General features: G+C 42.9%; 1 protein-coding gene across 9 annotated transcripts in view; it reads left to right on the top strand.

Moving 5' to 3' along the window:
* Nucleotides 1-15,621, top strand: part of NPAS3 (neuronal PAS domain protein 3) — a 464,246-nt gene that overhangs the window by 193,869 nt on the left and 254,756 nt on the right. Inside the window, exon 1 of one of the 9 annotated variants that reach the window (XM_056547026.1) lies at nucleotides 13,841-14,075. The exons of the other annotated variants lie outside the window; for them this stretch is intronic. Within the exon in view, the coding sequence (XP_056403001.1) occupies nucleotides 14,029-14,075 (47 nt within the window). The 5' untranslated portion in view covers nucleotides 13,841-14,028. Of the gene's footprint in view, nucleotides 1-13,840; nucleotides 14,076-15,621 lie in introns of those variants that run through there. 9 annotated transcript variants of the gene reach the window in all.

Raw genomic sequence — 15,621 nt, 5'->3', positions numbered from 1 at the left:
ATATGTTGTAAAGCATGTATAACCAATAGGTTTTGCAATTGCTTTCATTAGAAAATTTTCAGTATTTCATACTGATAAAGCCAGTCAAACAACTGCCCCCCTGCCTGCTTGGACACATACTAGTCCTGCTGTGTCCATGCATCATCTCCTATGTCATGGACACACTTCCTTGATTGACAGCTGTGAGTGCAGGGCTCATAGCTGGAGGAAAAATCCTCCCACTGTCAGCTTGTGTCCCACTACTGTCAGTGAGAAGAAGCTGGGAGTTGTAGTTTTGCTAATGCTAGTGGAGATGTGAGCAGACGGCATACTGAGGGAGGGGGCGGAGACCTGCACAGTGAGGCCACGCCCCTCCCTTTGAGAGGAATTCAGACTAGTGAGCTAAATTAAAAGTGTAATAAAAAATAAATAAAGGCGCTATATACATAAAAATTAGATGTACATGGTCAGGATTAGGTACTGAGTGATATATTAAAAATGTATATTTGTTGTATGTGACGGGTACGCTTTAATGTCTCTTCCATAGGTTCCACACGTTTGATTCACCAGTGACCTTTAGTGACCTTGTAGTAACATTTAGTAAGGAATTCCTTTCTTGTGTGCAGCTCTGATGGCGGCCCTAGGTGTCAACTACATTTGGGGCGTTCACGCTTTTTTCACACAAAGCACGCCCCTCAGTGCACCATGCCCTGCCCACTTGGCAAGTGCAGTGGTGATCTGCAAAAAATGCTAAATCTTTGTACAAACCTGGGGCTTGAGCAAAAACGTGCTTTCTTGTGCTCAAATGTACCAGATGCAGACATGAAATGGGCACTGTCAGAATCAAAAACTTTTCATATGTTTGTAGATCTTTTCAAAACATTAACCTTTGTCTAAATCTATTTTCTTTTTAAAATAATCTTGGTTTCCAAAAAAGAGACCACTACGGGTCCCCATACCATCCAGAGCATAATCTTGTCCGGCTGCAGCATCATCTCTGTCCCAGCTGAAGCACAGGCTGAGATAAAATCCAGGAAGTGAGGGCGGGACTAGTTCTCCTCAGTGCTCACTCCTGTCCTGTCTATCAGACTCCTGTCTGAAAACACAGAGGAGGGGGTTACAGAGCAGCCTGCAGTGATTGGATGAAGAGACACGGGGAGGAAGTTAATGCATGGTGAGTGAGGGCGGGATCAGTGCTTGCCCCTTCCTGAGCATTGGATGTTAGAATGAGTGAGCAGCAGGGATTTGTGAGACACATAAAAAAGACAATTAAAGGGGTAGTCCAGGAAAAAACTTTTTTATATATATATATATCAACTGGCTCCAGAAAGATAAACAGATTTGTAAATTACTTCTATTAAAAAAATCTTAATCCTTTTAGTACTTATGAGCTTCTGAAGTTAAGGTTGTTCTTTTCTGTCTAAGTGCTCTCTGATGACACCTGTCTCGGGAAATGCCCAGTTTAGAAGAGGTTTACTATGAGGATTTGCTTCTAAACTGGGCGTTTTCCGAGACACGTGTCATCAGAGATGACTTCGACAGAAAAGAACAACCTTAACGTCAGAAGCTCATAAGTACTGAAAGGATTAAGATTTTTTAATAGAAGTAATTTACAAATCTGTTCAACTTTCTGGAGCCAGTTGATATATATAAAAAGTTTTTTTCCTGGATAACCCCTTTAAAGAATCTGCATGACCTAGTGAGTAACATATATAAACATTATTTTGTTACTGTTATATGACAGGTGCGCTTTAAAAATCCCTCCCCCCCCCCCAATTATATCAATTGCTCCTCAATATTCAGAAAGCCAGGAAACAAATTTTTGAAATCTCTGTAGAAGAAAGCTACCTATCTGAGGCACCTAACCAAGGCCATACGGTTCTGTTTTGACCCCTACTCCGATGTCATATGGAGGCATACTGAAGGATTTTTGTTTTTTTACAATAGAAAAAATATTGACATACTTAGGCTGCGTTCACATCACGATTTCTCCATCCGACTTAAGTAAACGATTTTATAATTTAAAATCGTATGAAATCCTATATAAAGTCGGATCCATTGACCTCCATGAAAAAAATCGGATCCATTACACACATCCGATTTGATCCGCATCCGATTTCACACGATTTTTGTTCGGGTCTGAAATCGGGGTTGACCAGGATTTCAGACCTGAACAAAAATCGTGTGAAATCGGATGCGGATCAAATCGGATGTGTGTAATGGATCCGATTTTTTTCATGGAGGTCAATGGATCCGACTTTATATACGATTTCATACGATTTTAAATTATAAAATCGTTTACTCAAGTCGGATGGAGAAGTCGTGATATGAACGCAGCCTTAGAAATATTGCTTTTGGGGTATAAAATCTTTAAACATCTGGTGAAGCCTGCACCGCAGTGTGTGGAGGCTATATGGGTCCTTACTGTGTGTCGGGTAAGGCTGCATTCACACCACGTTTTTACAATACAGTTCCCGTATACGTTATCAATTTGAAAACCGTACGGAACCGTAATAAAAACCGTACGCATTGACTCTCCATTGAAAACCATATGTCAAATGATGCTTCCGTTTTGCTTCTTGTACGGTTTTGTCCATTTTTTTTTCCTGTACCCAAAACCGTATCCTACCACTTTTTTTCAGTCTGGGTGTAAAACCGTATTGACACCATATAGTTTTTTTTTTAACATGGGGGTCAATGGGAACCGTACAGAACCGTATTTGCATACAGTTCAATCCGTATGGTATGCACCATACATTTTTGACTTTGCAAAGTTTTTTTTCTTGGAATTTCAATCAAACAAGTGAAACTTTATTCATAATGGAATGAAAAGTTAAAAACATATACGTTTTTTTCTTAAACGCGGATGCAACCGGACATCATTTTTCAAACTGTGTAAGTTTTTAACCGTATACGGGTTAAAATTTGTACACACGTTTTGATACAGTTTAAAGGGGTACTCCGCCAATGGCATTTTATCCCCTATCCAAAGATGTCAGATCGCCGGGGTCCCGCTGCGGCACCCCGCCATCATTACTGCACATAGTGAGTTCGCTCTGTGCGTAATGAAGGGCGATACAGGGGCCGGAGCAGCGTGACGTCATGACTCCGCCCCTCATGACATCACGGCCCGTCCCCTTAATGCAAGTCTATGGCAGGGGGCGTGACATTTTAGGAACTGTCCAGAGCAGCACATGTTTGCTATGGGGCTTTTCTCCTACTCTGGACAGTTCTTAAAAGGGACAGATATGTCAGCAGAGAGCACTGTGATCGTGATGTCAGCAGAGAGCTCTGTGTTCCAAAAAGAAAAGAATTTCCTCTGTAGTATTCAGCAGCTAATAAGTACTGGAAGGATTAAGATTTTATAATATAAGTAATTTACAAATCTGTTTAACTATCTGGCACCAGTTGATAAAAAAAAAAAAAAAAATAGTTTTCCACTGGAGTACCCCTTTAACACACATTTTATATCTATTTGTGGCCGCAAGGCTTTTCACCTAGGACGACCATATATTTGAAACAGCAAACCAAGGTAAACCAGCTCACCCCCTTAGAACGCCTACTGCGTCACGGATCAGCTTGGACAGTGCTGAAGATAATGGGAGAAATTAAAGAATATCCAGCGCAGCAGCTCAAATGCAGGAATATTTATTTCAGTGCAGCAGCACACACGGACCAGGACAGCAGTGACGCGTTTCGATCGTCTAAGCGATCTTAAAGGGGTTATCCAGGAAAAAAACTTTTTTTTTATATATCAACTGGCTCCAGAAAGTTAAACAGATTTGTAAATTACTTCTATTAAAAAATCTTAATCCTTTCAGTACTTATGAGCTGCTGAAGTTTAGTTGTTCTTTTCTGTCTAAGTGCTCTCTGCTGACACCTGTCTCGGGAACTGTCCAGAGTAGAAGCAAATCCCCATAGCAAATCTCTTCTACTCTGTGCAGTTCCCGAGACGGGCAGAGATGTCAGCATAGAGCACTGTTGCCAGACAGAAAAGAACAACTCAACTTCAGCAGCTGATAATTATTGGAAGGATTAAGATTTTTTTTTATAGAAGTAATTTACAAATCTGTTTAATTTCTGGAGCCAGTTGATATAAAAACAAAAGTTTTTTTCCTGGAATACCCCTTTAATCATACTGGCGCCAGTATGATTAAGATCACTTATACAATCGAAACGCGTCACTGCTTTCCTGGTCCGTGTGTTTTGCTGCACTGAAATAAATATTCCTGCATTCGAGCTGCTGCGCTGGATATTCTTTCATTTCAACAATATATTTGGGATGCAATGTCCCTTTAAGGACAAATCTGCTCAGAAAAAAAAGATCTCCTTAATCTTCGCAGAGCTGGCGATATTGGGAGATGGGTGGCTGACGCGGACGGTTTTCCCTGAGCTTTTTTTTTTTTTTTCTTTTTATTGACAGGGAGAACAATTTAACCAAACGCCAGGCCATCATTTTGCCAGTCAAGTGTGATATGGGTTGGTCGAGGGAGACATACGCCTGTATGATTTTGAGGAGAGAATTGCTGAAATTGCAGTAGTTCCGTGTAAATCAGCTGTAGGTTCCGTCATTACAAAGCTCTGAGATTCTTTTTATCCGGTGTTGGCAAAATAATGAATTCACAGATAAAATGCTCTTAACCCCAGAGGGGGTGTAACACATTAATATTGTTTGTATTGCGATTCTGTGAACAATACGCTTTCTCCCTTGCAGAAAAATGGTTTGACTCATGGAATTATCTCCCAGCGGAGGTGGTAAAAGGCAAAGGGAATTCAAAGCTTCCAAACTTTTAGTGCTGCACTCTATATAGAATATAAATGAGCGCACGCTATGTGAGACTCTACGACAGAAAGCGCTAAGTGGGACTGAAAATCGGTTCCTCTCATCCGATTGGGGTTGTTCTGGCGGTCAGGACATGGACCTCTGCAAGACCATCACCAGAATTTTTGCAACAATTCTCCCTATGTGTGAATGCGCCCTAAGGGTGTGTTCACATGTGCATATTTTCTGCTGCAGATTTTGCTGCCCATTAAAGTCAAAGGGCAGCAAAATGTGCAGCAGCAAAAATAAGCACATGTGAACGCACCCTTACAGAGCTATCTATGGCCGATTCCACAATAGTGGGATATGATCACATTTCTGCATCCATAGAATGTCTGCAGGTCCTGGTCTCGGTTTGGGTCACCAGGACTGTCCACGTTTTTATGCTGTAATATGGACGCAACAATCCGTCCCTATTACTCTACTGTGAAACCAGCTTTAGGGTTCGTTCACTCTACAGAAATTCTGAATGGATTCCATTTGCAGCATGGAATCCAACTCCCGGCAATGTTCAGTCTTCCGGCGGATGTCCTGTCTATTAATGAGGTGACACTCCTGTCCGGGGAAGCGCCAAATCCAGATAATTTCTGTTCCAAGTGGAAAAATTTCGAAATACGCGAGGAAAATCTTTGCTTAACTTTGGTAGTGTGAACAGATCCTTAGGGTGAATTTCTGCAATAAATCTGAATTCTCCTATAGTTATCAGCTGTTTCATTAAAGGAGTACATTTAGTTCCGAACGGTGGGTGCGGGCACCACACCCCTCATGATGTCATGCCACGCCCCCTCAATGCAAGTCTGTGGGAGGGGGCGTGGCGGCAGCCACGCCCCCTCCCATAGACTTGCATTGAGGGGGTGTGACATGATGTCACAAGGGGCGTGGCAGTGACATAGACTTGCATTGAGTGGGCGTGGTGTGACGTCTCAAGGGGTGTGGCCGTGACGTCTGGTATCGCTGCTCCCGGTTTCCAACACACAGCACTTCCTGGTTCTGGGACCCAAAAGGAAATGCTATGGATTTTCTGCAGCAGGAAGTCTTCAGTATTTCTGCATGTAATCCCACAGCATCATATCTGCACCAGTTCATATGGATTTTGGTGCGGCTTTGTATTGTATATATATATATTTGGTACGGATTTGTATTGTGTATATATATATATATATATATATATATATATATATATATGTATTTGGGTGCACAGGTGTGTGTGTGTGTGCATTTATACCAACTATTTATACCTGAGCTTATACGTTTCTCTCTTGTTAGTAAAGGTCCCCACAGGACTGAAATGTCAAGAATTTATTTGTATAAGTCATTTACAAATCTGTTTAACTTTAATAATTAATACAGAATACGGATCCGCGTCAGAAATTCTGTTACAGAACTTTTGGTATGTGCACGTAGATTCCACTCAGAATTAATTAATATCCATATTGTCCATGGGTCCTAAAGGTTATAGCCAGTGATAGGTTGGCCTCTTCCCTCTTTTTCCGGGCAAATATTCTGCCATGTGAATGGGCCCTAAGTAGCAAATCACTCAAAGAGGGAAAAGACCAACCTAGGACCGCCCAGAAATGAGCCAATTCCATAGACGGCAATGCATTTCTGAGAGGATTCCACTGAAAGAATTGACATGTTCATTCTTTCTTCGAATTCCTGAATCTGAGTTTCTGGGATTCCTGAATTTTCTTGAGCTTCTGCGGCAGATTTTTTCTGCAGCGGAAATTCTGCCGTGTGAATACACCGGGAATTTTTACGCTTGATTCCGCTCGGAAATGGGCCCTTAGGCTCGTCTTACTGGTGGGGCCCTTATAGTCGTAGGTACAGCCTGAATGCATGCAATTTTTCTTCCACATTTTTTTTCTTTTTTTGGAAGGGGGCGTGGTCGTAAAAATGTATTCGGCTTTCCCCCTGGTAATGATAATCAGCAATTTTGTTGTATAATCTGCTACTATATATACAAAGCAATATGTATATTCTTTCTCTTACAGAATAAGGTAAATCTTATGGTTGTATTTCCTTGACAGAGAAGCTTACATTCCATGTCCCCGGCTGACAATTCGCGGTAGTCGCTGTCAGGACTTAGCACCGTACAGCTGTGTTCTCTCACCCCGCGCTTTGTTGTTGCTGATTGGATTTGACATGTGAAGCAGTGGAGGGAGGGGGGCACTTGACCCGAGTGAGGGTCGCCCGGTACGTCAGGTGTCAGTGTAGTAATGGGACGTGACACCTCTATTCTGCCCATCTTGTATCTCAGACCTTGCCTGTGATAATTGCATTTATCTGCAGTTTTTTACCTATTTGTCTGTTTAGCAGATAGCGGATAGGATTAAATATACTATTATGGATCATAAAGTTGTAAGGCGGGGAAAAACATTATACCTCTATTATGTAAAAGACTTAAAGGGGTACTGCGGTGAAAAACTATTTTTTTTATTTTTTTTTTTAAATCATCTGGTGCCAGAAAGTTAAACAGATTTGTAAATTACTTCTATTAAAAAATCTTAATCCTTCCAGTACTTATTAGCTGCTGAATACTACAGAGGAAGTTGTTTTCTTTTTGGAATACAGAGCTCTCTGCTGACATCACGAGCACAGTGCTCTCTGCTGACACCTCTGTCCATTTTAAGAACTGTGCAGAGTAGGAGAAAATCCCCATGGAAAACATATGCTGCTTTGGACAGTTCCTAAAATGGACAGAGATGTCAGCAGAGAGCACTGTGCACATGATGTCAGCAGAGAGCAGGGTCAAACTAGCTGTGCTCCGGTGATGGGAGCGGTGTTGATCACTACGTCGGAAGGACGGGAGTTAGGGTGCATTCACACCGCGTTTTTGCAATACAGTTCCCGTATACGTTTTCTATGTAAAAACCGTATTGATCCGTATTGAAAACCGTATGCATTGACTCTCCATTGAAATCCGTATGCCAAAAGATGCATCAGGTTGTGTCCGTTTTGCATCCTGTACGGTTTTGTCAGTTTTTTTCCCGTACCCAAAACCATAGTCTACCAGAGTTTTTGGTCCGGGTGAAAAAAACTGTATTAAACCGTATACGTTTTTTTTTTTAACATGGGAGTCAATGGGAACCGTACCGAACTGTATGTACCTTTTTTTCTTTAAAAAACGGATGCAACCGGACATCATTTTTTAAACCGTATACGGTTTTTAACCGTATACGGGTTAAAATTTGTACACACATTTTGATACAGTTTAGTCCGGTTTTGAGGAATCAGTTTTTCATCAAAAATCTGATACGGGAACTGTATTGCAAAAACGTGGTGTGAATGCAGCCTTAATCGGAGTTTTACCCTTAAGATACCGGACACCGGACGGACCCCATTCAAGTCAATGGGATCTGTCGGAACCCAGCAGCAGTGTCAGTTGTGCTCCTACCCATTTACAGTCCGTAAAATAAAATAAAAAGAGGCAAACGGACACTAAACGGGTCAGAGCACAATAGCAGTGTGAACATAGTCTTACTAGGGATTTAAGGACAAGGAAGAATAAACTTCAGTGTCCACCTTGGCACGTTTAAATTTGGTGGACACAGTAAAGCTATGGGAAAGAAACACAAGATGGCGCTAATCTAATATTATTCCTGGAATATCTGTAGTTCTTTGCCTTTTTATTTTTTTTGGATACATTTTGATACATTTTTGTTTAGTCGTTCATGGTTGATCTGCATAATAATCTGATGATTAATCTAATAGCGGTTCTGGTTATTGTCGCGGTCTTGTATGGCAGGCCCTTATTGCTCCGCTCCTTTTCGTAGGCACAGGCAGGCGTGCAGCTTTTTCAGCGCTGCAAGTCTGAAAGGGTTAAGGCGAGCCGCCTGCGACTGTCAACATTAATTTCTCCTCGACTCTGTAAGCATCAGGAACATAAAAGGCCAATTTCACAACTAAATATAGCAGCGTATTTTGGCCTGATATAAATGGCAGATCACTGCTGTAGAACACGACAGGGTGATGCACGGCGCGGAGGAAGGGGAGGAAAAAAAAATTCTTACGCTGAGGGTGTAAACTTTATTTAGCGCCATGTGATTTTTATATATATATATATGTATATATGTATATATATATATATATATATATTTTTTTATTACATGTTTACTTTAAAATAAAGCATTTTTACAAGATCACAAATAATTGATCAGTAACATTTATGATGTCACCAGCGCAACAAATCTGGCCAGTAACCGCATACAGTGACCAATGAGATTACGGCGGGTCGTGGTGACTATACTGTTTCATTGTGTCATCTGTTTGTTAAGAAGTTGTTTGTTATTAGACCGTGTAGAGCAGTGGTCTCCAAACTGTGGACCTCAAGCTGTTTGCAAAACTACAACTCCCAGCATGCCCGGACAGCCGTTGGCAACCTATGGTAAAAAACGAATGGAATAGCACGCTTTAAACACCCTGTAGAATTATTTGGACTTTAAAGGTGTTATCCAGGAAAAAACATTTTTATATATCAACTGGCTCCAGAAAGTTAAACACATTTGTAAATTAAGTCCAAACAATGAAGATAGAAAAAGCGGAGCACTCACCACATCAGACTTCTTGCTGCAAAAAGACTTTATTCACATCGTCTTCCTGGATATTCCCGGCGCCGAACGGTCCGTCACCGAGAGGGCACCCCCGCACCCCCGTCCGCACATCCCTGCTTGTATCCCCTGAAGACGATGTGAATAAAGTCTTTTTGCAGCAAGAAGTCTGATGTGGTGAGTGCTCCGCTTTTTCTATCTTCATTGTTTGGACTTGATACACCTGTTGATTGCAAGCGTATGAGCACCGATATCTGCACCTACAGCAATTGCAAGGGGAAGAGTACTACGTCCGGGCATTCCTTTCCAGCTAGCGTGAAGACAGTGGTGCTGAGTACACCTTCTTTCACAAATGATAAATTTGTAAATGACTTCTATTAAAAAAATCTTAATCCTTTCAGTACTTATGAGCTTCTGAAGTTGAGTTGTTCTTTTCTGTCTAAGTGCTCTCTGATGACACGTGTCTCGAGAACCGCCCAGTTTGGAAGAGGTTTGCTATGGGGATTTGCTTCTAAACTGGGCGTTTCCCGAGACACGTGTCATCAGAGAGCACTTAGACAGAAAAGAACAAATCAACTTCAGAAGCTCATAAGTACTGAAAGGATTAATATTTTTTTAATAGAAGTTATTTACAAATCTTTTTTTTCTTTTTATTTACAAATCTGTTTAACTTTCTGGAGCCAGTTCATATATAAAAAAAAAAGTTTTTCCCTGGATAACCCCTTTAACGCATAACCGTCATTTAAATTAACTTGTGACATGTTGCACAGACGTGTCAAAAAGTTAGGATCGGTCGGGGTCTCAGTGCTGAGATCAGCTCCAATAGTTAGTTATGACTGGGTGAAGCATACAGCTGTGCTCATCACTATCTTGCTCGGTAGCTGACTAATTGGAGCCCATTCATTGCCGAACCAGGGAGTAAAGTGCACTTTACCCAGCTATAACAAATGATCAGAGGGGGTCTCGGCACTGAGACCCTGACTGATCTTTACTTTTGGCATAAATCTGTAAGGAGAGAAAAAAAAAGACCAGAGGACAACGCCTTGTGAGTTACCCTAAATATAGGGGTCCTCTAAAAGGGGATTTTGAGGGTTCTATAGATTAGCCTTCACATTGTGCGTGAAGAAATTATGCCTATCATGCTTTTCAGGATAAGTGATTTACAGAGGATTTAAAGACGATCCGTTCACGTAACAGTGTCCTGTTGTGGTACTCTATGTGGGCAAAGAAAAATTACCTTTTTGTTGAAAAGCAAATAAACTTTTACTCTATACACAAATAACGCAAGGTGTGCTTAACCCCGAAATGCGCCAATGGTGTATAGAATAAAAGTTAGTTTGCTTCTATACCTCCACACTTTCTGCTAGTTTTTTGGGATTACAAGCGTCTGGACAAAAGGTAGTTTTTCATAACTGTGCAACATGTCAAAAGTTTAACTTAAAGGGGTTCTCCACCATAAGGTGATTTTAACACATACCTTCCAGACAGTAATGGACATGCTTAGGAAGGATCTGCGCTTGTCTTTGGGTTAAACGGCTATGTTGTAAGATTACCAAAAAGCTGTGGCTTTCTTTTTGTGAACCTCAGTGTTTCCTGTTGAAGTTTTCTTTTTTTACTACAAATCCCAGAATTCCACTTTCCTACCTCCCACACATCAGCCAACCCACCTATTGAACAACAAACAAGCTAGATTCAATGAAAAAGGTCAGTGCTTTCTAGTTAGGGTGCCTCCAGCTGTTGAAGCAGACAGGCTGCCTGTCATCACCTGAGAAGTGATGTCGTGTCTCGGCCGCACTGTTAAAAATGAACATCCAGAGCAAAGATCACATAAGAATATGAGATCAGCCATCAGAGACAGGTACAGACACTATATTATGAACTACACTAACGTTACAGCCCCTGTAGCATAGTCAAATAAAAAAAAAATCCTGGAATACCCCTTTAAAGGGGTACTCTGGCCCTGAGACATCTTATCCCCTATCCAAATGATAGGGGATAAGATGTTTCACCGCAGGGGTCTCACCGCTGGGGACCCCCGCAATCTTGTATTCGCCACCCACCTGTTCGAGCTGCACACAGCGGTGCCAGCTCACAAACAGCCGGATAAGGGGATAAGGATACGGCCGTCACGATACTCCGGCCCCGTGGTCGCCACTCAGCTGTTTGTGAGCTGGCACCGCGGCGTGCAGCTCAAACAAGTGGGTGGCGAATACAAGATTGCAGGGGTCCCCAACGGTGAGACATCTTATCCCCTATACTTTGGATAGGGGAAAAGATGTCTCAGGGCCAGAGTACCCCTTTAAAGGAGTAGTCCAGTGGTGACCCAGTGGTGAACAACTTATCCCCTAAGGATAGGGGATAAGTTTGAGATCGCGGTGGGTCCGACCGCTGGGGCCGCCTGCGATCTCCTGTACGGAGCCCCGACAGCCCGTGGGAAGGGGGCGTGTTGACCTCCGCACGAAGCGGCGGCCGACACGCCCCCTCAATACAACTCTATGGCAGAGCCGAAACGCTGCCTTCGGCAATCTCCGGCTCTGCCATAGAGATGTATTGAGAGGGCGTGTCTGCCGCCGCTTCGTGCGGGGGTCGACACCCGCTATCTGGCTGGAGAGCCTGGCCCCCGTACAGAGAGATCGCAGGGAGCCCCAGCGGTCGGATAGGGGAAACGTTTTTCACCACTGGACTACCCCTTTAAGTGTCAGTAATTTACAAACCTTACAGTTCATACAGTTCTTATTGAATGGGATTGTCTACTTTAGAACCCCGATTTCATATACCCTATTAAATAATTTTGAGTTAACAGAGAGGGATTCTCATCTCTTAGCCAGATTAGAGAGTGGTTATAAAGAGCGTCTCTCACTCTGGAGGACCTGTCCTGTCTTGCATTATACAGAGAACCCATTGATTTGAACAGGTGCTGTGTAATCTGTGATTTGTCCTTCGGGGGCACTGAAGAGACTCTAGGCATTCCCAGGTTTCCTTACAGATTGCAGTTGATTACTCAGGATCCCACACGACACTTTGTATTGTCGAAGCTTCTTACAAACTAGGATTGTCCAAAGTGGACAATCCCTTTAATGGTCGTGCATGTATACAGTAGATATGAAACCGCTAACTAGACAACGCTTTGATATTCATTGGATTTAAAGGAAAACTGTCACATATTTTCTCCCGCACTATCCACAGGTATTGTTGGATAGTGCGGGAGACGCTGATTAAAACGAGCCCTACCTTGGTCTGATCCGCACCGCTGTTCGCCCCCAATAGTAGTTTTAGTCTCTGTGTATATCCTGCTGTAACTGGCAAAGGCGGGGCTTCTGCGGGCTAACTGGCACTGACGTCAGCGCCGCTCATGAATATTCATCCCTCCTGTTCTCGCTCTCTTCACCGCTCCTAACCAGAGGGAGGGATGAATATTCATGAGCGGCTCTGATGTCAGTGCCAGTTAGCCCGCAGAAGCCCCGCCTTTGCCAGTTACAGCCGGATATACACAGAGATTAAAACTACAATTGCGGGCGAATGGCGGTGCGGATCAGACCAAGGTAGGGCTCGTTTTAATCAGCGTCTCCCGCACTATCCAACAATACCTGTGGATAGTGCAGGAGGAAATATGTGACAGTTTTCCTTTAAAGAACTCTGTAAACAGTATAAAAGCACTTCCAGGAAGAGATTATTGTCCGCCATTTGTATTTGACATAACTTAAAGTGTAAGTGTCTTTTAAGAAAACTTTTTACATGTTAAAAGGGGTACTCCGCTGCTCAGCATTTGGAACAAACTGTTCCTAATGCTGGAGCCGGTGCCGGGAGCTCGTAACGTCATAGCCTCGCCCCTCATGACGTCACGCCCTGCCCCCCTCAGTGCAAGTCTATGGGAAGTGTGAATTTGTGAACGGAAACCCATTCACTATACAGTACATTTTAGCAAGCGGAATTTCCGCCTGCAATTTCAAAGCGGAATTGCAGGCAGAAATTCCGTAGTCTGAACCTAACCTTAGTCGAACATTTCTCCCCGTGTATACTGGTGATCGGTGGATGTCTCAGCAGCCGAACCCCCATGGATCAAAGTTTTTCATACGTCTCTACGACATATTAAAAGTTTTCTGTAATAACAGTAACACTTTGAAAAATCGTGTCATAAAAAAAAAAAGTATGCTTTATTTAGTCCTCCATTTTTTATCCTCTGTTTGGTCTTTTCATTATACCACGTGACTCCTGTGCGGACCGGGAGTCACTTTTGTATATTCTGACATTCAGCTCTTAGAAATAAATAAACAAAGTGACTTCTAATTCGCACAGCAAACACCATGGGGGAGATTTATCAAAACCTGTCCAGAGGAAAAGTTGCCCAGTTGCCCATAGCAACCAATCAGATCGCTTCTTTCATTTTGCAGAGGCCTTGTTAGAAATGAAAGCAGCAATCTGATTGGTTGCTATGGGCAACTGGGCAACTTTTCCTCTGGACAGGTTTTGATAAATCTCCCCTAATGAGATTCGGAGAGTCTGAACGGGGTTCACGTAGTGTAATGGCAGGACCATTCGAAAACGCAATAAATAACTTTATACGTTTTTTTAACCCCACCTTTGTTTAGGCTATACCACTTACAAACTGGGGGAGAATTTTTTTAGTTTTTTTGGAGTGCTTCTTTCTGTAGGTAAAGGTTTAGCTCTCCTGTGAGTACTATGACAGTACCGGCCTCCATAGAGTTGCTTGTCGGGTACCTTTGGCGGTGAGTTGGCTGATATGAATAGCGCCATGGTTTCCTAAGGAGTCCCAGCAGTGGCTCCTCTGCATTTGTTCTCCCGTTAGATGCCGCGAAAGCTCAGCATGTTAGAACAAGCTTTCCCATTACAGAGGCCAGAGTAGGGAGCGACGGGTGGTGCCTCTGATCGCTAGTCATCGAAACACGAGAGGTGCAGGGAAGCTTCAAAGCCACAGAACTCCGGCCTTTGATGAATTTTTGATGGAAGAGTTGGGGATGCTGAGCAGCCTCTCCGTCTCCCAGGCTGGAATAATTGATTAATAGAAGGTGCGCTCAGGAAAATCCATAACCTGGTGCATGGCTGACACTATGGAAAGAGACTGCAGCGGGGCAGTACTGGAGGTTAACCCTAAATCATTGATGTGCAAAATTAGGTTACCAGATTTCAGAGAATTTTTATTTATTTATTTTTTTTTTTTGGGAATACTGAATTTAAAAAGTTTAAAAGTAAGTTGGCATTACTGCCCAATAAGTAATCCCAAATAGAACACACAAGTGTCTCAGAGCTCAAGTACACTTCTATACCATAATTGTTTGTTCATAATGCACATTAAAACTAATGTAAGAGGTTAAGTTGGGTGCATTTAAAGGGGTATTCTGGTGAAAAAAATATCAACTGGCTCCAGAAAGTTAAACAGATTTGTAAATTGCTTCTATTTCAAAATCTTAATCCTCCCAGTACTTATCTTTTCAGTCTGGCCACAGTGCTCTCTGCTGACACCTCTGTCCATGTCAGGAACTGTCCCAGAGCAGGAGAGGTTTACTAATGGGATTTGCTCCTACTCTGGACAGTCCCTGACATGGACAGAGGTGTCAGCAGAGAGCACTGTGGCCAGACTGAAAAGATAGGTACTGGGAGGATTAAGATTTTGAAATAGAAGCAATTTACAAATCTGTTTAACTAGACAGACAGAGGTGTCAGCAGAGAGCACTGTGGTCAGACAGAAAAGGACAACTCAACTTCAGCAGCTGATAAGTACTGGTAGGATTAAGATTTTTTTTATAGAAGTAATTTACAAATCTGTTTAACTTTCTGGAGCCAGTTGATATGGAAAAAAAAATGTTTTTTACTGGAGTACCCCTTTAAAGGGGTACTCTGCCCCTAGAAATCTTATCCCCCTGGGGACCCCCGCTGCAGATCTGCAGGTGACCTGTTCCATTTTGTGCCTCCACCTTTGGCCACCACCGTTCCCCTGCCTAGCTCCGCCCCTGGCCTGCTCGCAGCAGAACTCCTCCACTACAAGCAGCTACACGGGATTTGTGAGTCGCCGAATGCACTCTGACATGCGCATTTGCAGTGTACTCAGACATGGCGCCTGCTCCACGATGTCTGAGTGGACTCGACGACTCACAAATCCCCTGAGTGGCTGCAAGCAGGCCAGGGGCGGAGCGAGGCGTAGGAACGTTGGTGGCAACAGCTGGAGGCACAAAATGGTTCGGGTCATCGTTACGTGTGACCCTACCCTTAAGGTGGCATTTCTAGACTTTGAGTCAGATGCCCATTTTTAGTAGA

This window comes from Hyla sarda, chromosome 11 (genome assembly GCF_029499605.1).
Source record: "Hyla sarda isolate aHylSar1 chromosome 11, aHylSar1.hap1, whole genome shotgun sequence".
Classification (NCBI taxonomy): domain Eukaryota; kingdom Metazoa; phylum Chordata; class Amphibia; order Anura; family Hylidae; genus Hyla; species Hyla sarda.
This window is presented reverse-complemented; position numbering and strand designations above follow the sequence as displayed.